Here is a 27,836-nt window from a genome sequence, read left to right on the forward strand (position 1 = left end):
TAAAGACCTCTATCAGGTCACCATTTAGCCTTCCTTCTTCAAGAGAAAAGAGACCCAGCCTGTTCATCCTTTCCTGATATGTATACCCTCGCATTTCTGGTATGATCCTTGTAAATCTTCTCTGCGCCCTCCCCAATGCCTCGATATCCTTTCTATAATATGGCGACCAGAACTGTACACAGTGCTCCAAGTGTGGTCTAACCCAGGTTCCATACATGTTTAGCATAACTTCCCTACTTTTCAATTCTATACCTCTAGAAATACACCTTAGTTCTTGGTTTGCCTTTTTTATGTCGCAACTGTCAGTGATTTGTGTATTTGTACTCGGAGATCTCTTCGTTCATCTACCACACCTAAACTCGCACCCTTCACGTAATAAGTGACCTTCCTATTCTTCCTACCAAAATGTAATACCTCACATTTAAGAACATAAGAACATAAGAAATATGAGCAGGCCCCTCGAGCCTGCTCCGCCATTTAATAAGATCATGGCTCATCTGATCATGGACTCAGTTCCACTTCACTGCCCATTCCCCATAACCCTTATCGCTCAAAAATCTCTCTCTGCCTTAAATATATTCAATGACCCAGCCTCCACAGCTCTCTGAGGCAGCGATTTCCACAGATTTACAACCCTCCGAGAGAAGAAATTCCTCCTCATCTCACTTTTAAATGGGCGGCCCCTTATTCTGAGACTATGTCCCCTAGTTTTAGTTTCCCCTACGAGTGGAAATATCCTCTGTGCATCCACCTTGTCGAGCCCCCTCATTATCTTCTATGTTTCGATAAGATCACCTCTCATTCTTCTGAACTCCAATGAATACAGGTCCAATCCACTCAACCTACCTTCATAAGTCAATCCCCTCATCTCCGGAATCAACTGAGTGAACCTTCTCTGAACAGCCTCCAATGCAAGTATATCCTTCCTTAACTATGGGGACCAAAACTGTACGCAGTACTTGAGGTGTGTACATTGTGTAATACCCTGTACAGTTGTAGCAGGACTTCTCTGCTTTTATACTCCATCCCCCTTGCAATAAAGGCCAACATTCCATTTGCCTTCCTGATCACTTGCTGTACCTGCATACTAACTTTTTGTATTTCATATCTGTGTTGAACTTCAACACAGATATATGCCCATTCTGCTAGTTTATTAATGTCCTCCTGTAATTTGTTGCAGTAAAAGTTATTAAATAGAACTCCACCTTCCTGCTCCTACCTATTTCTACCACCGTAACATCGCCCATCTCCGCTCCTGCCTCAGCTCATCTGCTGCTGAAACCCTCATCCGTGCCATTGTTACCTCTAGACATAACTATTCCAACGCACTTCTTGCCGGCCTTTCATCTTCCACTCTCCACAAAGTTGTGCTCATCCAAAACTCTGCTGTCCGTATCTAACCTCCACAGTGCTCACTGGCTCCCGGTTCAACATTGCCTCGATTTTAAAATCCTCTTTTCTCTTGTTTTCAAATCCCTCCGTGGCCTCCTCGACCCTCCCTCTCTCTGTAACCTCCTCCGGCCTTACAAGCCATCGAGATCTCTGCACTCTTCCAATTCTGTCCTCTTGCACAACCCCGATTTTAATCGCTCCACCATTGGTGGCCGTGCCTTCAGCTGCCTGGGCCCCAAGCTCTGGAACTCCCTCCCTAAACCTCTCCGCCTCTCTCTCCTCCTTCAAGAGGCTCCTTAAAACCGACCTCTCTGACCCAGCTTCCGGTCACCTGTGCTGATATCTCCTTCTGTGGCTCGGTGTCAAATTTTGTTTCATATTGCTCCTGTGAAGCTTGTGCAGGCTCGAAGGGCCGAATGGCCTACTCCTGCCCCTCTTTTCTATGTTTCTATGTTTTGCTACGTTAAAGGCGCTATATAAATGCCAGGTTTTGTTGTTCTGCCTCACGAGGTGCAGTTCTACGTTCCTGTTCATTGGCAGCAGCTCAAGCCACGATCTCAGCCTTTGGCTCCCCAGCTTTGCGCTTTGTAAAAGGTGAATGCTGGGGACAAGGCTATTTCGTGAGACCTGGAGTGACATCTTAATCTGGCAAGTTGATGGGTAGAACAGGCTTGACGAGGCTGAATGGCCTACTCCTGATCCTATGGTGTGCAAATCTAAACCGTCCAATCGAATAGAACCAGAAAACCAAGAGTCTAGAACGCTCTCCACTTGCCTGTTTGAGTTGCAGCTCCAACACTCAACAAGCTTGACCTCCTTCCAGGACAAAGCAGCCCACTGGATCGGCACGCTATCCACCACCTTCAACACTCACTCCCTCCACCACCGGCGCACCGTGGCTGCAGTGTGCACCGTCTACAAGATGCACTGCAGCAACTCGCCAAGGCTTGTTCAGCAGCACCTCCCAAACCCGCCACCTCTACCGCCCAGAAGGACAAGGGCAGCAGGCCCAGGGGAACACCACCACCTCCACGTTCCCCTCCCAATCACACACCATCCCGACTTGGAAGTATATCGGCCGTTCCTTCATTGTCGCTGGGTCAAAATCCTGGAACTCCCTCCCTAACAGTGCTGTGGGAGCACCTTCATCATCATAGGCAGTCCCTCGGGATCGAGGAAGACTTGCTTCCACTCTTAGCATGAGTTCTTAGGTGACTGAACAGTCCAATACGAGAACCACAGTCCCTGTCACAGGTGGGACAGAGAGTCGCTGAGGGAAGGGGAGGGTGGGACTGGTTTGCCGCACGCTCCTTCCGCTGCCTGCGCTTGATTTCTGCACGCTCTCGGCGACAAGACTCGAGGAGCTCAGCACCCTCCCGGATGCACTTCCTCCCCTGAGGGCGGTCTATAGCCAAGGACTCCCAGGTGTCAGTGGGGATGTCGCACTTTATCAGGGAGGCTTTGAGGGTGGTCCCTTGTAACGTTTCCTCTGCCCACCTTTGGCTCGTTTGCCGTGAAGGAGTTCCGAGTAGAGCGCTTGCTTTGGGAGCCTCGTGTCTGTCATGCGAACTTTGTGGCCTGCCCAGCGGAGCTGATCGAGTGTGGTCAGTGCTTCGATGCTGGGGATGTTGGCCTAATGTTGGTGCGTCTGCCCTCCCAGGAGATTTGCAGAATCTTGCGGAGACATCGCTGGTGGAATTTCTCCAGTGACTTGAGGTGTCTACTGTACATGGCCCATGTCTCTGAGCCATACAGGAGGGCGGGTATCACTACAGCCCTGTAGACCATGAGCTTGGTGACAGTTTTGAGGGACTGACCTTCAAACACTCTTTTCCTCAGGCGGCTGAAGGCTGCACTGGCGCACTGGAGGCGGTGTTGGATCTCATCATCAATGCCTGCTCTTGTTGATAGGAGGCTCCCGAGATATGGGAAATGGTCCACATTGTCCAGGGCCACGCCGTGGATCTTGATGTTTGGGGGGGCAGTGCAGTGTGGCGAGGACAGGCTGGTGTAGGACCTTTGTCTTACTAATGTTTAGCGTAAGGCCCATGCTTTCATACGCCTCGGTAAATATGTCGACTACGTCGTGGAGTTCAGTCTCAGTATGTGCACAGACGCAGGCGTTGTCCGCGTACTGTAGCTCGACGACGGAGGTTGGGGTGGTCTTGGACCTGGCCTGAAGACGGCCAAGGTTGAACAGCTTCCCACTGGTTCTGTAGTTTAGCTCCACTCCAGCGGGGAGCTTATCGACTGTGAGGTGGAGCATGGCAGCGAGGAAGATTGAGAAGAGGGTTGGGGCGATGACGCAGCCTTGCTTGACCCCGGTCCGGACATGAATTGGGTCTGTGATGGATCCGTAGGTAAGGATCACAGCCTGCATGTCGTCGTGGAGCAGGCGGAGGATGGCGACGTACTTTTGGGGGCATCCGAAACGGAGGAGGACGCACTCACCGCACGGACTGCAGCGGTTCAAGAAGGCGGTTCACCACCACCTTCTCAAGGGACGATTGGGAATGGGCAATAAATGCTGGGCCTTTACATCCACATCCCTAGAATAAAGAAATGACCCAAGAAAAGTCTCCTCCCACGTTCTTAGACACTAATAGTTGAGAAACTGCAGATCAACTTGTTCTTGGAGCCAGATCATAGGTTTAGTGTTGGATTTGGATCAAGAACACAGATTGAAGAAACGGAACGGAAAGTGATCTGGTTCATTGGAATCCTTCCTTGGATTGCATCTGTGTCTGGAGGAGTTCTCGTTACAAGTGTTTTATAATTACCACAAATATTCTGGATTCAGACCATGAATGGACTCAGCTGCCTGAGACCCGCAGTAACATGTGCTTGTGAACGATAATGCCTGCTGGCTTTTGTGATAATGCTGCCTGTTAGGTTGGAAGAAGTCAGAGCTAGGAATGGAACACATTCCATTTCAGGCACCCAGTGCTGACACTTTCGAAAGGCGCTATAGAAATGCAAGTCTTTCTTTCTACTTCCCTTTTAAAATATGGAGACTAGAACTCCCCATGATGGGCACATAAGAACATAAGAAATAGGAACAGGAGTAGGCCATATGGCCCCTCGAGCCTGCTCCGCCATTCAATAAGACCATGGCTGGTCTGATCATGGACTCAGCTCCACTTCCCTGCCCTCCCCCTTATCCCCTTATCATTTAAGAAACTCTATTTCTGTCTTAAATTTATTCAATGTCCCAGCTTCCACAGCTCTCTGAGGCAGCGAATTCCACAGATCTACAACCTTCTGAGAGAAGAAATTTCTCCTCATCTCAGTTTTAAATGGGCGGCCCCTTATTCTAAGATCATGTCCCCTAGTTCTAGTCTCCCCCCATCAGTGAAAACATCCTCTCTGCATCCACCTTGTCAAGCCCCCTCATAATCTTATACGTTTCGATAAGATCACCTCTCATTCTTCTGAATTCCAATGAGTAGAGGCCCAACCTCCTCAACCTTTCCTCATAAGTCAACCCCCTCATCCACGGAATCAACCGAGTGAACCTTCTCTGAACTGCCTCATTGACATTAGGTTGGGACTCTACTCATTGGAATTCAGAAGAACGAGAGGTGATCTTATAGAAACGTATAAGATTATGAGGGGGCTCGACAAGGTGGATGCAGAGAGATTGTTTCCACTGATGGGGGAGACTAGAACTAGAGGGCATGATCTTAGAATAAAGGGTCGCCCATTTAAAACTGAGATGAGAAGGAATTTCTTCTCTCAGAGGGTTGTAAATCTGTGGAATTCGCTGCCTCAGAGAGCTGTGGAAGCCGGGACATTGAATACATTTAAGACAGAGCTAGACAGTTTCTTAACTGATAATAAGAACATAAGAAATAAGATCAGGAGAAGGCCTTACGGCCCCTCGAGCCTGCTCCGCCATTTAATACGATCATGGCTGATCCGATCATGGACTGAGGTCCACTTCCCCGCCCGCTCCCCATAACCCCTTATTTCCTTTATCGGTTAAGAAACTGTCTATCTTTGTCTTAAATGTATTCAATGTCCCGGCTTCCACAGCTCTCTGAGGCAGCGAATTTCACAGATTTACAACCCTACGGGATTAAGGGGTTATGGAGAGCGGGCAGGGACGTGGACCTGAGTCCATGATCAGATCAGCCATGATCGTATTAAATGGCAGAGCAGGCTCGAGAGGGCGTATGGCCTACTCCTGCTCCTATTTCTTAAGCTCTTATAGAAAGGGTCTGATTTCTGTTGATGCTAACTGGTTGATATCTTGTTTGACCCTCCAGTTGTGTGTCCTCTCCCCTGCATGAACGGAGGCCAGTGCAGCTCCAGGAATCGCTGCCACTGCCCATCCGACTTCACCGGCAAGTTCTGCCAGATTTCCGTGGGCGGACATGTCCACCCTCACCAGCCCCACGCGGGCGAACAGCCGCCGGACAAGGCCTCCGAAGCCTACAAGCACTCCGTCTTCACCCTCCAGCTCACCCCCGACTCCCAGCACCCCGGGGAGCACTCCCCGGGAAAATCCACGCACGGCATTCTGGCGTCAGGAGGGCTACAGCACAGACCAGAAGGTAGGGCCTCCTTTTCTTCTCTGTTGCTTCTTCAAAGGGTAATTGATGTTCTGATTGTGCATCAGCTTAAGAAATGTCGCTACACCGATGGGCCGGAGCCAACAGATTGGACTGCTCCTTTAAGGTAGACCCAAGGTCGATAATTACTCCTGAACTTGGTTAAAATTAAATAATTGGTCAGCTACTAAAACGTCAGAAGACTGGCTTTGGTTAGCAGGTGAAGTAACATCGCGAAGCGGTCACAAAGGTTGGCTCTGGTCGGTATTTCTAGAGAAATCTCAACTGTGCGCACTTCGTAAATGTGCTTATAAATTCGCCTTGGATGTAGTCTTGGTGAATACATTCATGATGTCTTTGCCCAATAGGTGAGGATAACTGTGCTGTGCACCATAGAGCCTTATAGCACCGGGAAGGTGCTAGCCTCCAGCTATCTTGGCAGCGGGGACAGTACAGGTTGTTTCAGAATTAAGCTCACTTCCCCTCTCTCTTTTTCTCTCTGCCCCTTCTCTCTATCCCTCCTCTCTCTCTCTACCTCTCTCTCTGTCCCTCTCTCTCTCTGCCCCTCTCTGTCTCTCTCTCTGTCCCTCTCTCTCTCTCTTGTCTCTTTCTGTCCCTCTCTCTGCCTCTCTCTTACTCTGTTCCTCTCTCTCTGCCCTCCTCTCTCTCTCTGTCCCTCTCTCTCTCTCTGTCCCCCTCTCTCTCTGCCCCTTCTCTCTCTCCCCCTCTCTGCCCCTCCCTCTCTCTCGATCTCTCTGCCCCCCCCCTCTCTGCCCCTCTCTCTCTCTCCCTCTCTCTCTGCCCCTCCCTCTCTCTCTCTGTCCCCCCTCTCTCTGCCCCTCTCTCTCTCCCTCTCTCTGCCCCTCCCTCTCTCTCTCTCTCTCTCTCTCTGTCCCCCCCTCTCTCTCTCCCTCTCTCTCCCCCTCCCTGTCTCTCTCTCTCTCTCTGTTCCCCCCCTCTCTCTCTCCCTCTCCCTGTCTCTCTCTCTCTCTTTCTCTGTCCCTCGCTCTCTCTTTGCCCCAGCTCTCTCGCTTCCTTTCTCTCCCCACCTCTTATGCAATCTCTCTCTCTCTTCCTTTCAATCTCTTTCCCACCTCATGCAACTGTACAACTCTGGCTCCAGTTCAAGGATCGAGTCAAAACCTGTTCCCTCACTGGGAGAGCAGCATGGGGAGGGCGGGACGGGGTGCGGGGGGAGGGCGATTGTAGCGGGGGGGGGAGCAGATGAGTGTGGAGAAGTACTGTCAGTGAATCATCCAGGCGCGTGCGAGCTTGACACAGGCCTGTGTTGAGACCTAGTTCAGTGTACGCTGCATTGCATTTCACTGGTCAACCGTACTGGAGCTAGAAATGAAAGACCCCTTTTGCTGAGAGCTGGAAAAGACGAGCACAGTCCCTGCCCCGTTCCTACCTGGCACAAGCCCACGTCACACAACTGAGCACAGATGGTCAACCTCATAGTCTAGCTGGTGTGGGCAGTGGATTTCCAGTGCGGCGCCCCCTCAGTACTGCCCCTCCGACAGTGCGGCACTCCCTCAGTACTGCCCCTCCGACAGTGCGGCGCTCCCTCAGTACCGCCCCTCCGACAGTGCGGCACTCCCTCAGTACTGCCCCTCCGACAGTGCGGCACTCCCTCAGTACCGCCCCTCCGACAGTGCGGCACTCCCTCAGTACTGCCCCTCCGACAGTGCGGCGCCCCCTCAGTACTGCCCCTCCGACAGTGCAGCACTCCCTCAGTACCGCCCCTCCGACAGTGCGGCACTCCCTCAGTACTGCCCCTCCGACAGTGTAGTGCTCCCTCAGTACTGCCCCTCCGACAGTGCGGCGCTCCCTCAGTACTGCCCCTCCGACAATGCGGCGCTCCCTCAGTACTGCCCCTCCGACAGTGCGGCGCTCCCTCAGTACCGCCCCTCCGACAGTGCGGCGCTCCCTCAGTACCGCCCCTCCGACAGTGCGGCGCTCCCTCAGTACCGCCCCTCCGACAGTGCGGCGCTCCCTCAGTACTGCCCCTCCGACAGTGCGGCGCTCCCTCAGTACTGCCCCTCCGACAGTGCCGCGCTCCCTCAGTACTGCCCCTCCGACAGTGCGGCGCTCCCTCAGTACCGTCCCTCCGACAGTGCGGCGCTCCCTCAGAGTCAAGCCTAGATTTACGTGCTCGAGTCCCTGGAGCGGAACTTGAACCGAAAAACCTTTGAGGCGAGCGTGCTGCCCACTGAGCTGGAGCTGGCACTGAGGGAGAAAAGATAGTGGGGGGGGGGGTATGTCGACAGGGCGAGATGGCGAGGCGTGGGAGGAGGCTCGAGCGGAGCCCGGAGCAGTCGCGGTGGGAGTGGCGGAGGGGTGGGGGGGGTGAGCGGGGGAATTTGCCGGGTATCTGAGCTGTCGGCTCGCTATAACCGAATGTAACCGTGTGTTCCAATGTCCCACAGTCCCGTTCCATCCCGTCATCAACCTACACGTGCGGCACCCGCCCGAGGCCACCGTCCAGATCCATCGGGTCTCCAGTGTGGACGGCCACCTGACCGAACAGAAGAACCTGCTGCACCAGCCGCTCCTGGCTCACCACCAGCCCGTCCACAAGGTCAATCACTACCCCCCGCGGACCCTGCCCACCTCCCAGAAGAAACTGGGCCGATGCTTTCAGGAGACTCTGCCCAAGACGGTGAGCAGCCCGTTCGTTACCGCCCGGGGAATCGTCAAAACTTACGTCACTCTGGAAAACCCTCCCTAATCCTCTCCGCCTCTCTTTCCCCCCCCCCCCCTCCCTTTCAGACGCTTCCTCCTGCTTTGACCAAGCTTTTGCTCAACTGTCCCCATCAAACACTCCCAGGACAGGTACAGCACGGGGTTAGATACAGAGTAAAGCTCCCTCTACACTGTCCCATCAAACACTCCCAGGGCAGGTACAGGGGGTTAGATACAGAGTAAAGCTCCCTCTACACTGTCCCATCAAACACTCCCAGGGCAGGTACAGGGGGTTAGATACAGAGTAAAGCTCCCTCTACACTGTCCCATCAAACACTCCCAGGGCAGGTACAGGGGGTTAGATACAGAGTAAAGCTCCCTCTACACTGTCCCATCAAACACTCCCAGGGCAGGTACAGGGGGTTAGATATAGAGTAAAGCTCCCTCTACACTGTCCCATCAAACACTCTCAGGACAGGTACAGGGGGTTAGATCCAGAGTAAATCTCCCTCTACACTGTCCCATCAAGCACTCCCAGGGCATGTGCAGCATGGGGTAAGATCCAGAGTAAAGCTCCCTCTACACTGTCCCATCAAACACTCCCAGGGCAGGTACAGGGGGTTAGATACAGAGTAAAGCTCCCTCTACACTATCCCATCAAACACTCCCAAGGCAGGTACAGCACGGGGTTAGATACAGAGTAAAACTCCCTCTACACTGTCTCATCAAACACTCCCAGGGCAGGTACAGGGGGTTAGATACAGAGTAAAGCTCCCTCTACACTGTCCCATCAAACACTCCCAGGGCAGGTACAGCACGTGGTTAGATACAGAGTAAAGCTCCCTCTACACTGTCCCATCAAACACTCCCAGAGCAGGTACAGCACGGGGTTAGATACAGAGTAAAGCTCCCTCTACACTGTCTCAACATTGAGATTCAACCCCAACTTTCGGGGCTTACCCATCAATACACAAGTGTTGCGTTGGTCATTGACGAGATCATGTTGGGGACACGCAGCAGCCAATTTGCGTACAGCAAGCTCCCACAAACTGCAACGTGATGATAAGCGGATAATCTGTTTTAGTGATGTTGGTTGAGACATAAATATTGGCCCCAGGACACCAGGGAGAGCTTCCCTGCGATTCTTCAAATAGTGCCATGGGATCTTTTACGTCCACTGGGGAGGGCAGACGGGGCTTCGGTTCATTTTCTCATCTGCACCTCCAGCAATGCAAAGTGTCTGCCTGGATTTTGTGCTCAAGTCTCTGGTGTAGGATTTCAACCCACAATCTTCTGACTCAGAGGAAAGAGTGCCACTCACTGATGCAAGATTTGGTTAAATTATAGACTTTTTGTTCGAACCCACATCTCTATTATTACCCACATCCTTCGCAGCATAACCACCATCCTCCCCGAATATTCGAAACGTGCCTTTTGTTCTCCTGTATTGTTCGTGTGTCACCAGCATGGCTTCTTCCTGCTCACTTTTTGTCCTGTTGCGTCGTAGGAGTTATACGTTTCTTTAATCCATTCATGGAATGTGGTGTGTCGCTGGCATTTATTGCCCATCCCTAAAAAACTGCCCCTGGAGAAGGTGGTGGTGAGCCGCCTTCTTGAACCGCTGCAGTCCGTGTGGTGAAGGTGCTCCCACAGTGCTGTTAGGGAGGGAGTTCCAGGATTGTGACCCAGCGACGGTGAAGGAATGGCCGATATATCTCCAAGTCGGGATGGTGTGTAACTGGGAGGGGAATGTGGAGATGGTGGTGTTCCCATGGGCCTGCTGCCCTCGTCCTTCTCGGTGGTAGAAACATAGAAACATAGAAAATAGGTGCAGGAGTAGGCCATTCGGCCCTTCGAGCCTGCACCGCCATTCAATGAGTTCATGGCTGAACATGCAACTTCAGTACCCCATTCCTGCTTTCTCACCATACCCCTTGATCCCCCTAGTAGTAAGGACTACATCTAACTCCTTTTTGAACATATTTAGTGAATTGACCTCAACAACTTTCTGTGGTAGAGAATTCCACAGGCTCACCACTCTCTGAGTGAAGAAGTTTCTCCTCATCTCGGTCCTAAATGGCTTCCCCCTTATCCTTAGACTGTGACCCCTGGTTCTGGACTTCCCCAACATCGGGAACATTCTTCCTGCATCTAACCTGTCTAAACCCGTCAGAATTCTAAACGTTTCCATGAGGTCCCCTCTCATTCTTCTGAACTCCAGTGAATACAAGCCCAGTTGATCCAGTCTTTCTTGGTAGGTCAGTCCCGGGAATCAGTCTGGTAGACTTCGCATGCGGCAAAAGGCTTTATTTAACACCCGCCGGAAATTTACCGGGGGAGAAATTCGGCTGCTCTGCGCCTCCCGTTAGCGCCTGTGGGAGGGGCGGTAACAGGGCGGTAAGGGGTAACCAACCGGTGCGCGGCGAAGTCAGTGACGCCTGCAAACCTCCCCGGCCGGTTTTGCGCTGGCGCTAACACCGAGCGCCCTCGCGCCCCTCGCGCCCCGCGGATCGTGTCGTCGTCGTCGGGTGCGCGGCGTCCCGGATGTGAAATCCCCTCCCGCCCCCCCCCCCCTGCAGCATCGCCGGCCGTCAACAGCGGCGGCAGCAGGAGGCGTGGCCACCGGGGCTGACCGCCTGGGGAGCGGTATTTAAAGGCTGCGGTGGTCAGGCGGGGCAAACTTTAACCCTCGCACCGGCCCGCTGCCTGCTGAATGTGTTTGACGGTGACTACTCTCTCGGAGTGCTTGGGGCTGTGATGCAAGTCTCGCAGGACCCCGGGCCCCACAGAAATAATAAGAAGAATGTTGCAACCCAGCATTGGCACTTCCCTTTTACGCGAGGAAAGGAGCCTCTGATGCTGGTGGCACTGAACATTCTTCAGCGCACTGCCTCTACGCACCTCTCACATACATTAGCGCTCGAAGGGAAGTGATTCTCACTTGATTTCGCCCTCCACTTCCCTCTTGGAGCGCTAAAGCTGAAGGTCATAAGAACATAAGAAATAGGAGCAGGAGCGGGCCACACGGCCCCTCGAGCCTGCTCCGCCATTGAATACCACCATGGCTGATCCGATCATGGACTCAGCTCCACTTCCCCGCCCACTCCCCATAACTCCTTAATCCCCTATCGTTCAAGAAACTGTCTATTTCTGTCTTAAATGTATTCAATGTCCCGGCTTCCACAGCTCTCCGAGGCAGCGAATTCCACAGATCCACACCCCTCTGAGAGAAGAAATTTCTCCTCATCACGGTTTTAAATGGGCGGCCCCTTATTCTAAATTCCCGGGATTCTAAAAAGCTTGATTGCCGAGCGATACTTTTCCCAGATTTCCAAAGTTGTCGCCCCGAACGGGGTGCACCGGAATTTCTGGCCCACGGGGTTTAGTGACACGGGGATGTCGCCATCTCGGTCACCGGGTGACGGTGAAGCCTCCCTTTGCCGGCTGGCGATGCCAATGGTTGTTTGCTGGGAATGGCCGGGAATGTATCTGCTTCATGGGTTCTTTGCTTGAGAATTCATCGCAACACATTGCTATTAAGAACTAGTCGGTTTATTAACAAAAGGTTTAACAATCACATGACACATTACCAGTTCGTCCACTAGGCTCACAACTGCATATCTCATCATGGATCCCCCGAACCCAACTGGCCGGGGTTTTATTGAGTCTTGTGAAAATCACATGACTGGCTAAGCCACTCCCAACTCAACAGCTCTACAAAGGACAAGGGAGAACCAGTGAAGCTGTGAGGAGGATGCTAAGAGGTTGCAGGGTGACTTGGACAGATTAGCTGAGTGGGCAAATGGATGTGGTGTATTTGGACTTTCAAAAGGCTTTTGACAAGGTCCCACACAAGAGATTAGTGTGAAAAATTAAAGCACATGGTATTGGGGGTAATGTATTGACGTGGATAGAGAACTGGTTGACAGACAGGAAGCAGAGAGTCGGGATAAATGGGTCCTTTTCAAAATGGCAGGCAGTGACTAGTGGGGTACCGCAGGGCTCAGTGCTGGAACCCCAGCTATTTACAAGATACATTAATGATTTAGACGAAGGAATTGAGTGTAATATCTCCAAGTTTGCAGATGACATTAAGCTGGGTGGCGGTGTGAGCTGTGAGGAGGATGCTAAGAGGTTGCAGGGTGACTTGAACAGGTTAAGTGAGTGGGCAGATGCATGGCAGATGCAGTATAATGTGGATAAATGTGAGGTTATCCACTTTGGTGGCAAAAACAGGAAGGCAGAATATTATCTGAATGGTGACAGATTAGGAAAAGGGGAGGTGCAACGAGACCTGGGTGTCATGGTACATCAGTCATTGAAAGTTGGCATGCAGGTACAGCAGGCGGTGAAGAAGGCAAATGGCATGTTGGCCTTTTTAGCGAGAGGATTTGAGTACAGGGGCAGGGAGGTGTTACTACAGTTGTACAGGGCCTTGGTGAGGCCACACCTGGAGTATTGTGTTCAGTTTTGGTCTCCTAACCTGAGGAAGGACATTCTTGCTATTGAGGGAGTGCAGCGAAGGTTAACCAGACTGATTCCCGGGATGGCAGAACTAACATATGAAGAAAGACTGGATCGACTAGGCTTATATTTACTGGAATTTAGGAGAATGAGAGGGGCTCTCATAGAAACATATAAAATTCTGATGGGACTGGACAGGATAGATGCAGGAAGAATGTTCCCGATGTTGGGGAAGTCCAGAACCAGGGGTCGTAGTCTAAGGATAAGGGGTAAGCCATTTAGGACCGAGATGAGGAGAAACTTCTTCACTCAGAGAATTGTGAACCTGCGGAATTCTCTACCACAGAAAGTTGTTGAGGCCAGTTCATTAGATGTATTCAAAAGGGAGTTAGATGTGGCCCTTACGGCTAAAGGGATCAAAGGGTATGGGGAGAAAGCAGGAAAGGGGTACTGAAGTTGCATGATCAGCCATGATCATATTGAATGGTGGTGCAGGCTCGAAGGGCCGAATGGCCTGCTCCTGCACCTATTTTCTATGTTTGTTTCAAAGCTGTGAGCATGTTCGCCGGTGCATACATTACAGGCGGTAATGTAAATTTTTGTTTACAGTGCAGCAACCCACTCCCTGGCCTGACCAAAGAGGAGGATTGCTGTGGTAGTGTCGGAGCATCGTGGGGTTTCAGCAATTGTAACAAGTGTCGACATCACTACTGTAAGTACATTCAATCCACAGCTATTTCAAAAAGGAGGCAGACAGAAAGCAGGAAACTATAGACCAGTTGAGCCTAACATCTGTCGTTGGGAAAATGCTGGAGCCCATTATTAAGGAAGCAGGACATTTGGAAAAGCATGATTCAATCAAGCAGAGTCAGCACGGTTTTATGAAAGGGAAATCACATTTGACAAATTTGCTGGAGTTCTTTGAGGATGTAACGAGCAGGGTGGATAAGGGGGAACCAGTAGATGTCATGAATTTAGATTTCCAGAAGGCATTTGATAAGGTGCCACATAAACGGTTACTGCACAAGATAAAAGTTCACGGGGTTGGGGGTAATATATTAGCATGGATAGAGGATTGGCGAACTAACAGAGAACAGAGAGTCGGGTCATTTTCCGGTTGGCAAACCAGTAACTAGTGGGGTGCCGCAGGGATCAGTGCTGGGGCCTCAACTATTTACAATCTATATTAATGACTTAGATGAAGGGACCGAGTGTAAAGTAGCCAAGTTTGCTGATGATACAAAGATGGTTGGGAAAGCAAATTGTGAGGAGGACACAAAAAATCTGCAAAGGGATATAGAGAGACTAAGTGAGTGGGCAAAAATTTGGCAGATGGAGTATAATGTGGGAAAATGTGAGGTTATCCATTTTGGCAGAAAAAATAGAAAAGCAAATTACAATTTAAATGGAGAAAAATTGCAAAGTGCTGCAGTACAGAGGGACCTGGGGGTCCTTGTGTATGAAACACAAAAAGTTAGTATGCAGGTACAGCAAGTGATCAGGAAGGCAAATGGAATGTTGGCCTTTATTGCAAGGGGGATAGAGTATAAAAGCAGAGAAGTCCTGCTACAACTGTACAGGGCATTGGCGAGGCCACACCTGGAGTACCTGTACTGTGTACGGTTTTGGTCTCCGTATTTAAGGAAAGATATACTTGCATTGGAGGCTGTTCAGAGAAGGTTCACTCGGTTGATTCCGAAGATGAGGGGGTTGACTTATGAAGATAGGTTGAATAGGTTGGACCTATACATATTGGAATTCAGAAGAATGAGAGGTGATCTTATCGAAACATATAAGATAATGAGGGGGCTCGACAAGGTGGATGCAGAGAGGATATTTCCACTGATGGGGGAGACTAGAACTAGGGGGCATGGTCTTAGAATAAGGGGTTGCCCATTTAAAGCTGAGGATGAGGAGAGTTGTAAATCTGGAATTCTCTGCCCCAGAGAGCTGTGGAGGCAGGGTCATTGAATATAGACAGATTTTTGAGCGATAAGGGAGCAAAAGGTTATGGGGAGCGGGCGGAGAAGTGGAGCTGAGTCCATGATCAGATCAGCCATGATCTTATTAAATGGTGGAGCAGGCTCGAGGGGCCGAATGGCCGCTCCTATTTCCGATGTTCTTACACATTAACCTCCTTCACTTGTGTCAGCTGTGGCTCAGTGGGTAGCGCAATTGCTTCTGAGTGAGAAGGTTGTGGGTTCAAGTCCCACTCCTGGGCTTGAGCTCATAAATCTAGGCTGACACTCCAGTGCAGTGCTGAGGGAGTGCTGTACTGTCGGAGATGATATCTTTCGGATGAGACGTTAAAACCGAGGCCCTGTCTGCTCTCTCAGGTGGATATAAAGATCCCAGGGCCACTATTTTTGAAGAAGAGCAGGAGAGTTATCCCCGGTGTCCTGGCCAATATTTGTCCCTCAATTAACATCACGAGAAACTGGTAGAGAATTCCAAAGATTCACAATCCTCTTGGCCGAAGAAATCTCTCCTCTTCTCAGTCCTAAATGGCTGACCCCTTATTTTGAGACGGTGACCCCGTGTTCTAGATTCACCCGGCCAGGGGGAAACATCTTCTCAGCAGTAACCCTGTCAAGCCCCTTAATAATTTAATGTAGTATTTCGGGGTTCCTCCAGGGAGATACAACCCATTAGCCGAGTCAGTGGGTGTCCTCGGGCTGGGGCAAGGTGGAGACTTGAGGGGGCTAGGAGTGGCGAGGAAGGACTGAGAGAAAGACAGACGCAGATCTCCCTTAAGTCCGTAAGCGTGACCCCGAGCTTCCGGTCGCCTGTCACTTTAATTCCCCGCTCCACTCCCGCTCTGTCCTTTCCGTTCTCGGCCTCCTGCACTGTTCCAACGAAGCTCAACGCAAGCTCGAGGAACAGCACCTCATCTTTCAATTGGGCACTTTACAGCCTTCTGGACTCAACATCGAGTTCAACGATTGCAGAGCGCAACCTCTGCCCCTATTGTTTTCACATGGCAACTGATTCAGCCATTCCCAGTTACACCTCATCTTTACTTGCCCCATTACCATCGTCTTTTGCCCCGCCCCATCGTCCCTTTTGTCTCTCTAATCTCTCCTGCCTTCCACCCTTTCACCGACCTTCCCTTTTGTTCTTGCCTTCCACACACCCCCGCCCCATGTCCTTGCCCCTGCACGTGCTAAAAAAACCTGTCAACATCTCGAACTGTTTCTGTTATGTCTCTAACAAAGCAATGTGACTGAGAACTGTAGACTTGAGTGAGTGTGACCTCAGTCTCTTCATTCTGACTCCAGAGTGCTGGCACAGCATGGGAGGCCGGCTTATATACAGTGCTCCCAAGGGATGCTGGGATCCCTTGGGACTCCAATAGATGCGCCCTCTGGTGGTGGTAGAATGCTGGTTACATGCTGTTGCGTACATAACAGTTTCCAGTTCTGACGAAGGGGCACTAACTCTGTTTCTCTCTCGCCAACACTGCCTAAACTGGCTGAGTATTTCTAGCATTCTCTATTTTGGTTTCTTACAGAGCTGCAGCCCTGATAATACAAATTACACTATTTTACTGCCAATATTTTGAATTGGAATAGGCACATTCGCACTCATTGCACACCAGGGCATTGAGTCACTGGTTTAAGAGGCAGTGCAAAAAGAAGCTGCAAAAGGCATTATATCAGAAATATAACATGACATAACAGAAGGAATTTTCCATTCCGTCTTTAATCACTTTTTTTTCAAACCAGTTTTCTCTGTGCAATTCCTGCCGGCACTTGCCTCCTGCTGAACTTCAGATCTGGAATAAAATCAGAGCATGCTGGGAATCTCAGCGGGTCAGCCAGCACCTGTGGAGAGGAAGCAGAGTTAACGTTTCGGGTTGATGACCCTTCCTCAGAACTTCAGACCTGCGCTGGAGGACCCTGGTACCTTGCCCATGTGGCTGTGAGTGCACACAGCCAGTGTCTGCTGGCTATTCCACCCTGGAGAGGCATCACAACTGGGTGTGCTCCTGTTACTGTCACCTGTTAAACATAAACATAGAAACATAGAAAATAGGTGCAGGAGCAGGCCATTCAGCCCTTCTAGCCTGCACCGCCATTCAATGAGTTCATGGCTGAACATGAAACTTCAGTACCCCCTTCCTGCTTTCTCGCCATACCCCTTGATCCCCCGAGTAGTAAGGACTTCATCTAACTCCCTTTTGAATATATTTAGTGAATTGGCCTCAACTACTTTCTGTGGTAGAGAATTCCACAGGTTCACCACTCTCTGGGTGAAGAAGTTTCTCCTCATCTCGGTCCTAAATGGTTTACCCCTTATCCTTAGATTGTGACCCCTGGTTCTGGACTTCCCCAACATTGGGAACATTCTTCCTGCATCCAACCTGTCCAAACCCGTCAGAATTTTAAACGTTTCTATGAGGTCCCCTCTCACTCTTCTGAACTCCAGTGAATACAAGCCCAGTTGATCCAGTCTTTCTTGATAGGTCAGTCCCACCATCCCGGGAATCAGTCTGGTGAACCTTCGCTGCACTCCCTCAATAGCAAGAATGTCCTTCCTCAAGTTAGGAGACCAAAACGGTACACAATACTCCAGTTGTGGCCTCACCAAGCCCCTGTACAACTGTAGCAACACCTCCCTGCCCCTGTACTCAAATCCCCTCGCTATGAAGGCCAACATGTCATTTGCTTTCTTAACCGCCTGCTGTATCTGCATGCCAACCTTCAATGACTGATGTACCATGACACCCAGGTCTCGTTGCACCTTCCCTTTTCCTAATCTGTCACCATTCAGATAATAGTCTGTCTCTCTGTTTTTACCACCAAAGTGGATAACTTCACATTTATCCACATTATACTTCATCTGCCATGCATTTGCCCACTCACCTAACCTATCCAAGTCACTCTGCAGCCTCATAGCATCCTCCTCGCAGCTCACACTGCCACCCAACTTAGTGTCATCCGCAAATTTGGAGATACTACATTTAATCCCTTCGTCTAAATCATTAATGTACAGTGTAAACAGCTGGGGCCCCAGCACAAAACCTTGCGGTACCCCACTAGTCACTGCCTGCCATTCTGAAAAGTACCCATTTACTCCTACTCTTTGCTTCCTGTCTGACAACCAGTTCTCAATCCACGTCAGCACACTACCCCCAATCCCATGTGCTTTAACTTTGCACATTAATCTCTTGTGTGGGACCTTGTCGAAAGCCTTCTGAAAGTCCAAATACACCACATCAACTGGTTCTCCTTTGTCCACTTTACTGGAAACATCCTCAAAAAATTCCAGAAGATTTGTCAAGCATGATTTCCCTTTCACAAATCCATGCTGACTTGGACCTATCATGTCACCATTTTTCAAATGCGCTGCTATGACATCCTTAATAATTGATTCCATCATTTTACCCACTACTGAGGTCAGGCTGACCGGTCTATAATTCCCTGCTTTCTCTCTCCCTCCTTTTTTAAAAAGTAGGGTTACATTGGCTACCCTCCACTTAATAGGAACTGATCCAGAGTCAATGGAATGTTGGAAAATGACTGTCAATGACTGTTGCATCTAATAATAGGCAGTGCGGTGCGGAGCTGTTATACAATGGAAGTGAATGGGAAGGGGTTTGGTCCATTGGGATTGTGTACAGTGGGAGTGAATGGGAAGGGGCTTGGGTCCATTGGGATTGTGTACAATGGGAGTGAATGGGAAGAGGTTTGGGTCCATTGGGATTGTGTACAATGGGAGTGAATGGGAAGGGATTTGGGTCCATTGGGATTGTGTACAGTGGGAGCGAATGGGAAGGGGTTTATATACATTGAGATTGTATACAGTGAGATTGAATGGGAAGGGGCTTGGGTACATTAGGATTGTGTACAATAGGATTGAATAGGAAGGGGCTTGGGTCCATTGGGATTGTGTGCAGTGGGAGTGAATGGGAAGGGGTTTGGGTCCATTGGGATTGTGTACAGTGGGAGTGAATGGGAAGGGGTTTGGGTCCATTGGGATTGTGCACAGTGGGAGTGAATGGGAAGGGGTTTGGGTCCATTGGGATTGTGTACAGTGGGAGTGAATGGGAAGGGGTTTGCGTCCATTGGGATTGTGTATAGTGGGAGTGAATGGGAATGGGTTTGGGTCCATTGGGATTGTGTACAGTGGGAGTGAATGGGAAAGAGTTTGGGTCCATTGGGATTGTGTACAATGGGAGTAAATGGGAAGGGGTTTGGGTCCATTGGGATGGTGTACAATGGGAGTGAATGGGAAGGGGTTTGGGTCCATTGGGATTGTGTATAGTGGGAGTGAATGGGAATGGGTTTGGGTCCATTGGAATTGTGTACAGTGGGAGTGAATGGGAAGGAGTTTAGGTCCATTGGGATTGTGTACAGTGGGAGTGAATAGGAAGGGGGTTGGGTCCATTGGTCTTGTGTACAATGGGAGTGAATGGGAAGGGGTTTGGGTCCATTGGGATGGTGTACAATGGGAGTGAATGGGAAGGGGTTTGGGTCCATTGGGATTGTGTACACTGGGAGTGAATGGGAAGGAGTTTACATCCATTTGGATTGTGTACAGTGGGAGTGAATGGAAAGGGATTTGGGTCCATTGGGATTGTGTAGACCGGGAGTGAATGGGAAGGGATTTGGGTCCATTGGGATTCTGTACAATGGGATTGAATTGAAAGGGGTTTGGATCCATTGGGATTGTGTACAGTGGGAGTGAAGTGGAAGGGGTTTGAGGTCCATTGGGATTGTGTACAATGGGAGTGAATGGGAAGAGGTTTATATCCATTGGGATTGTGTTCAGTGAGATTGAGTGGGAAGGGGCTTCGTTCCATTAGGATTGTGTACAATAGGATTGAATAGGAAGGGGCTTGGGTCTATTGGGATTGTGTACAGTGCGAGTGACTGGGAAGGGGTTTGGGTCCATTGGGATTGTGCACAGTGGGAGTGAATGGGAAGGGGTTTGGGTCCATTGGAATTGTGTATAGTGGGAGTGAATGGGAAGGGGTTTGGGTCCATTGGAATTGTGTACAGTGGGAGTGAATGGGAAGGGCTTGGGTCCATTGGGATTGTGTACAGTGGGAGTGAATGGGAAGGGGTTTGGGTCCATTGGTCTTGTGTACAATGGGAGTGAATGGGAAGGGGTTTGGGTCCATTGGGATTGTGTACAATGGGAGTGAATGGGAAGGGGTTTGGGTCCATTGGGATTGTGTACAGTGGGAGTGAATGGGAAGGGTCTTGAGTCCATTGTGATTCTGTACAGAGGGAGTGAGTGGGACGGGGCTTGGGTCCATTGGGATTGTGTACAGTGGGAGTGAATGGGAAGAAGTTTAGGTCCATTGAGATTGTGTACAGTGTGAGTGAACGGGAAGGGGTTTGGGTCCATTGGGATTGTGTGCAGTGGGAGTGAATGGGAAGGGGATTGGGTCCATTGGGATTGTGTACAGTGGGAGTGAATGGGAAGGGGTTTGGCTCCATTGGGGTTGTGTACAGTGGGAGTGAATGGGAAGGGGTTTGGGTCCATTGGGATTGTGTACACTGGGAGTGAATGGAAAGGGGTTTGGGTCCATTGGGGTTGTGTACAGTGGGAGTGAATGGGAAGGGATTTGGGTCCATTGGGATTGTGTACACTGGGAGTGAATGGGAAGGGTTTTGGGTCCATTGGGATTGTGTACACTGGGAGTGAATGGGAAGGGGTTTGGGTCCATTGGGATTGTGTACAGTGGGAGTGAATGGGAAGGGATTTGGGTCCATTGGGATTGTGTACAGTGGGAGTGAATGGGAAGGGGTTTGGGTCCATTGGGATTGTGCACAGTGGGAGTGAGTGGGAAGAGGTTTGGGTCCATTGGGATTGTGTACAGTGGGAGTGAATGGGAAGGGGTTTGCGTACATTGGGATTGTGTATAGTGGGAGTGAATGGGAATGGGTTTGGGTCCATTGGGATTGTGTGCAGTGGGAGTGAATGGGAAGGGGCTTGGGTCCATTGTGATTGTGTACAGCAGGAGTGAATAGGAAGGAGTTTAGGTCCATTGGGATTGTGTACAGTGGGAGTGAATGGGAATGGATTTGGGTCCATTGGGATTGTGTACAGTGGGAGTGAATGGGAAGGGGTTTGGGTCCATTGGGATTGTGCACAGTGGGAGTGAATGGGAAGAGGTTTGGGTCCATTGGGATTGTGTACAGTGGGAGTGAATGGGAAGGGGTTTGCGTCCATTGGGATTGTGTATAGTGGGAGTGAATGGGAATGGGTTTGGGTCCATTGGGATTGTGTGCAGTGGGAGTGAATGGGAAGGGGCTTGGGTCCATTGTGATTGTGTACAGCAGGAGTGAATAGGAAGGAGTTTAGGTCCATTGGGATTGTGTACAGTGGGAGTGAATAGGAAGGGGGTTGGGTCCATTGGTCTTGTGTACAATGGGAGTGAATGGGAAGGGGTTTGGGTCCATTGGGATTGTGTACAGTGGGAGTGAATGGGAAGGGGTTTGGGTCCATTGTGATGGTGTACAATGGGAGTGAATGGGAAGGGGTTTGGGTCCATTGGGATTGTGTACAGTGGGAGTGAATGGGAAAGGGCTTGGGTCCATTGGGATTGTGTACAGTGGGAGTGAATGGGAAGGAGTTTAGGTCCATTGGGATTGTGTACAGTGGGAGTGAATGGGAAGGAGTTTACATCCATTGGGATTGTGTACAGTGGGAGTGAATGGAAAGGGATTTGGGTCCATTGGGATTGTGTAGACCGGGAGTGAATGGGAAGTGGTTTGGGTCCATTGGGATTCTGTACAATGGGATTGAATTGAAAGGGGTTTGGATCCATTGGGATTGTGTACAGTGGGAGTGAAGTGGAAGGGGTTTGAGGTCCATTGGGATTGTGTACAATGGGAGTGACTGGAAAGAGGTTTATATCCATTGGGATTGTGTTCAGTGAGATTGAGTGGGAAGGGGCTTCGTTCCATTAGGATTGTGTACAATAGGATTGAATGGGAAGGGGCTTCGGTCCATTGGGATTGTGTACAGTGGGAGTGACTGGGAAGGGGTTTGGGTCCATTGGGATTGTGCACAGTGGGAGTGAATGGGAAGAGGTTTGGATCCATTGGGATTGTGTACAGTGGGAGTGAATGGGAAGGGGTTTGGGTCAATTGGGATTGTGTATAGTGGTAGTGAATGGGAAGGGCTTGGGTCCATTGGGATTGTGTACAGTGGGAGTGAATGGGAATGGGTTTGGGTCCATTGGGATTGTGTATAGTGGGAGTGAATGGGAAGGAGTTTAGGTCAATTGGGATTCTGTGCCATGGGAGTGAATGGGAAGGGGTTTGGGTCCATTGGGATTGTGTACAGTGGTAGTGAATGGGAAGGGCTTGGGTCCATTGGGATTGTGTACAGTGGGAGTGAATGGGAAGGGGTTTGGGTCCATTGGTCTTGTGTACAATGGGAGTGAATGGGAAGGGGTTTGGGTCCATTGGGATTGTGTACAATGGGAGTGAATGGGAAGGGGTTTGGGTCCATTGGATTGTGTACAGTGGGAGTGAATGGGAAGGGTCTTGAGTCCATTGGGATTCTGTACAGTGGGAGTGAGTGGGACGGGTCTTGGGTCCATTGGGATTGTGTACAGTGGGAGTGAATGGGAAGAAGTTTAGGTCCATTGAAATTGTGTACAGTGGGAGTGAACGGGAAGGGGTTTGGGTCCATTGGGATTGTGTGCAGTGGGAGTGAATGGGAAGGGGATTGGGTCCATTGGGATTGTGTACAGTGGGAGTGAATGGGAAGGGGTTTGGGTCCATTGGGTTTGTGTACAGTAGGAGTGAATGGGAAGGAGTTTACGTCCATTGGGATTGTGTACAGTGGGAGTGAATGGGAAGGAGTTTAGGTCCATTGGGATTGTGTACAGTGGGAGTGAATGGGAAAGAGTTTTGTGCATTGGGATTCCAGACAGACACGGGGGGCTTAGATCCCGTCATTGAAGCTAAGTCCCGGAAATGAAAGGCTAGTGCTGGCTCAATTCTCCGTTCTGTAGTACTGCCTGACGCTGACCTACAGCTGTACGTTGCTGAGGGGATCACTGCACGAGTGCTCACAGGCATGATTCTCTGTGGCTTGAAGTGCCAATTCATGGCCTCCCTGGGGCAGTGTGGGTTGCCAAACACATTTTGTGGCCTGTATAGAAAGACATTCCTTTATAAAAGTACCTCATGTACACCCGTGACTAAGCAACGAGGTAGAACCCAACGAGGTGCAAATTAGGGCTCCAGCCGGATTCATTGTCAGCGGGTGGGACCTTGAGTAAATTAAATGGAAATACACATGATGTGGACGGAAGGGATTTTATGCTGAGCTTCACTCGCGTGCCCTCTGTATCGCTGATCAATGGACTGGTCAGGCGGCCAGAACAATGGTAAATGGAATTCAATCGGAGAAGTGTGAGCTCTGCATCTGGGGAGGGCTAACAAGGAAAGGGAATACACATTAAATGGTAGGACACTGAGAAGTTCAGAGGGACAAAGGGACCTGGGAGTGCAGGTCCACAGGTCCCTGCAGGTAGCAGGCCAGGTAGATAAGATGTTTAAGAAGGCCTATGGGATACTTGCCTTTATTAGCCGAGGCATAGAATACAAGAGCAGGGAGGTTATGCTTGAACTGTAAAAAAACACGAGTTAGGCCACAGCTGGAGTACTGCGTGCAGTTCTGGTCACCACATTACAGGAAAGATGTGATTGCACTGGAGAGGGTACAAAGGAGATTCACGAGGATGTTGCCGGGACTGGAGAATTTTAGCGATGAGGAAAGATTGGATAGGCTGGGGTTGTTTTCTTTGGAACAGAGGAGACTGAGGGGAGACCTTATTGAGGTGTATAAAGTTATGAGGGGCCTGGAAAGAGTGGATAGGAAGGCTCTATTTCCCTCAGCAAAGGGGTCAACAACCAGGCGGCATAGATTTAAAGTAATTGGGATGGAGGTTTATAGGGGTTTTGAGGGGAAATTTCTTCACGCAGCAGGAGGTGGTGGTCTGGGGCAGAACTCACTGCCTGAAAGGGTGGTAGAGGCAGAAACCCTCACCACATTTAAACAGTACTTGGATGTGCACTTGTAACCGACAGGGCTACGGACCGAGAGCTGGAAAGTGGGATTAGGCCGGGTAGCTCTTGGTCGGCCGGCACAGACACAATGGACCGAATTGGTCTCCTTGAGTGCTGTAAATTTCGATAGTTCTATGATCCTGTGATGGTTCTCCTGCCAGTGCCCCTATTGTGCTCTGTACGCGGGCCACCTACTCTCCTATCATCTCTGTATCGCTACCAATTCTCATGTCAGCGCCTCTCACGCCCACTCTGTACAGCTGCCCGTACTCCTGACATTCAGACCAGCAATGCCCCACGTTCAATTTCAGAAACTGTGACAGTGAGGGATGTGGGGTGTATCAGTGTTACAGTGAGGGGTGTGGGGTATATCAGTGTTACAATGTGGGGTGTGGGGTATATCAGGGTTACAGTGAGGGGTGTGGGGTATATCAGTGTTACAGTGAGTGGTGTGGGGTATATCAGTGTTACAGTGAGGGGTGTGGGGTATATCAGTGTTACAGTGAGGGGTGTGGGGTATATCAGTGTTACAGTGAGGGGTGTGAGGTATATCAGCGTTAAAGTGAGGGGTGTTGGATATATCAGTGTTACAGTGAGGGCTGTGGGGTATATCACTGTTACAGTGATGGGTGTGGGGTATATCAGTGTGTTACAGTGAGGGGTGTGGGGTATATCAGTGTGTTACAGTGAGGGGTGTGGGGTATATCAGTGTTACAGTGAGGGGTGTGGGTCATATCAGTGTTTCAGTGAGGAGTGTGGGGTATATCAGTGTTACAGTGAGGGGTGTGGGTCATATCAGTGTTTCAGTGAGGGGTGTGGGGTATATCAGTGTTACAGTGAATGGTGTGGGCGATATCAGTGTTACAGTGAGGGGTGTGCGGCATATCAGAGTGTTACAGTAAGGTGTGTGGGGTATATCAGTGTTACAGTGAGGTGTGTGGGGTATATCAGTGTTACAGTGAGGTGTGTGGGGTATATCAAGGTTACAGTGAGGGGTGTGGGGTATATCAAGGTTACAGTGAGGGGTGTGGGGTATATCAGTGTTACAGTGAGATTTGTGGGGTATATCAGTGTTACAGTGAGATTTGTGGGGTATATCAGTGTGTTGCAGTGAGGGGTTTGGGGTATATCCGCGTGTTGCAGTGAGGGGTGTGGTGTATATCATTCATACAGTGAGGGGTGCGGGGTATATCAGGGTTACAGTAAGGAGTGTGGGGCAAATCAGTTTTACAGTGAGGGGTGTGTGGTATACCAGTGCTTCAGTTGTTTGGGGTGGGGTATATCAGTGTTACAGTGAGGGGTGTGCGGTATATCAGTGTTTCAGTGTGGGCTGTGGGGTATATCAGTGTTACAGTGAGGGGTGTTGCGTAGATCAGTGTTACAGTAAGGGGTGTGAGGTATATCAGTGTGTTCCAGTGAGGGGTGTGGGGTATATCAGTGTTACAGTGAAGGGTGTGGGATATGTCAGTGTGTTACAGTGAGGGGAGTGGAGTATATCAGTGCTACAGTGAGGAGTGTGGGGTATATCAGTGTTACAGTAAGGTGTGTAGGGTATATCAGTGTTACAGTTTAGGGTGTGGGGTATATCAGTGTTACAGTGAAGGGTGTAGGATATATCAGTGTGTTACAGTGAGGGGTGTGCGGTATATCAGTGTTACAGTGTGGGCTGTGGGGTATATCAGTGTTACAGTGAGGGTGTGGGGTATATCAGTGTAACAGTGAGGGGAGCAGGGTATATCAGTGTTACAGTGAGGGTGTGTGGTATATCAGTGTTACAGTAAGGGGTGTGGAGTATAATCATAGTGTTACAGTGAGGGGTGCGTTGTATATCAGTGTGTTTCAGTAAGGTGTGTGGGGTTTATCAGTGTTGCAGTGTAGGGTGTGGGGTATATCAGTGTTACAGTGAAGGGTGTGGGATATATCAGTGTGTTACAGTGAGGGGAGTGGAGTATATCAGAGTGTTACAGTAAAATGTGTGGGGTATATCACTATTACAGTGAGGGGTGCATGGTATATCAGGGTTACAGTAAGGAGTGTGGGGTATATCAGTTTTACAGTGAGGGGTGTGCGGTATATCAGTGTTACAGTGTGGGCTGTGGGGTATATCAGTGTTACAGTGAGGGATGTGGGGTATGTCAGTGTTACAGTGAGGGGTGCGGGGTATATCAGTGTTACAGTGAGGGTGTGGGGTATATCAGTGTTACATTGAGGGGTGTGAGTTATATCAGTGTGTTACAGTGAGGGGTGTGGGGTTTATCAGAGTGTTACAGTAGGGGGTGTGGCGTATATCAATGTTACAGTGAGGGGTGTGCAGTATATCAGTGTTACAGTGAGGGGTGCGGTATATATCAGTGTGTTACAGGAAGATGTGTGGGGTATATCAGTGTTACAGTGTAGGGTGTGGGGTATATCAGTGTTACAGTGAAGGGTGTGGGATATATCAGTGTGTTACAGTGAGGGGAGTGGGGTATATCAGTGTTACAGTGAGGGTTGTGGGGTATATCAGTGTTACAGTGAGGGGTGTGGGTATTTCAGTGTTACAGTGAGGGTTGTGGGGTATATCAGTGTTTCAGTGAGGGGTGTGGGTGTCGGGTATATCAGTGTTACAGTGAGCGGTGTGGGATATATCAGTGTTACAGTGAGGGATGTGGGGTATATCAGTGTTACAGTGAGTGGTGTGGGGTATATCAGTGTTACAGTGAGGGGTGTGGGTGTGGGGTATATCAGTGTTACAGTGAGGGGTGTGGGGTATATCAGAGTGTTGCAGTAAGGGGTGTGGGGTATATCAATGTTTCAGTAAGGGGTGTGGCGTATATCAATGTTACAGTGAGGGGTGTGCAGTATATCAGTGTTACAGTGAGGGGTGCGGTATATATCAGTGTGTTACAGGAAGATGTGTGGGGTATATCAGTGTTACAGTGTAGGGTATGGGGTATATCAGTGTTACAGTGAAGGGTGTGGGATATATCAGTGTGTTACAGTGAGGGGAGTGGGGTATATCAGTGTTACAGTGAGGGTTGTGGGGTATATCAGTGTTACAGTGAGGGGTGTGGGTATTTCAGTGTTACAGTGAGGGTTGTGGGGTATATCAGTGTTACAGTGAGGGGTGTGGGGTATATCAATGTTACAGTAAGGGGTGTGGGGTATATCAATGTTACAGTGAGGGGTGTGCAGTATATCAGTATTACAGTGAGGGGTGTGGTGTATATCACTGTGTTACAGTAAGGTGTGTGGGGTATATCAGTGTTACAGTGTAGGGTGTGAGGTATATCAGTGTTACAGTGAAGGGTGTGGGATATATCAGTGTGTTACAGTGAGGGTGTGTGGTATATCAGTGTTACAGTGAGCGGTGTGGGGTATATCAGTGTTACAGTGAGGGGTGTGGGGTACATCAGTGCTACAGTGAGGGGTGTGGGATATATCAGTGTTATGGTGAGGGGTGCAGGGTACATCAGTGCTCCAGTGAGGGGTGTGGGGTATATCAGTGTTGCAGTGAGCGGTGTGGGGTATATCAGTGTTACAGTGCGGGGAGTGGGGTATACAAGAGTTACAGTGAGGGGTGTGAGGTATATCAGTGTTCCAGTGAGTGGTGTGGGGTATATCAGTGTTACAGTGAGGAGTCTGCGGAATATCAGAGTGTTACAGTAAGGTGTGTGGGGTATATCAGTATTACAGTGAAGGGTGTCGGGTATATCAGAGTGTT

The 27,836-nt window shown here is 50.0% G+C and overlaps 1 protein-coding gene across 5 annotated transcripts in view; it reads left to right on the forward strand.

Moving 5' to 3' along the window:
• Nucleotides 1-27,836, forward strand: part of ltbp3 (latent transforming growth factor beta binding protein 3) — a 268,396-nt gene that overhangs the window by 153,280 nt on the left and 87,280 nt on the right. For all 5 annotated transcript variants that reach the window (XM_070868186.1, XM_070868185.1, XM_070868183.1 and 2 more), the window contains exons 2-4: nt 5,661-5,948; nt 8,375-8,607; nt 13,704-13,806. In XM_070868186.1, the coding sequence (XP_070724287.1) occupies nt 5,661-5,948; nt 8,375-8,607; nt 13,704-13,806 (624 nt within the window). The remainder of the gene's footprint in view (nt 1-5,660; nt 5,949-8,374; nt 8,608-13,703; nt 13,807-27,836) is intronic.

Source organism: Pristiophorus japonicus, chromosome 27 (genome assembly GCF_044704955.1).
Source record: "Pristiophorus japonicus isolate sPriJap1 chromosome 27, sPriJap1.hap1, whole genome shotgun sequence".
NCBI lineage: Eukaryota > Metazoa > Chordata > Chondrichthyes > Pristiophoridae > Pristiophorus > Pristiophorus japonicus.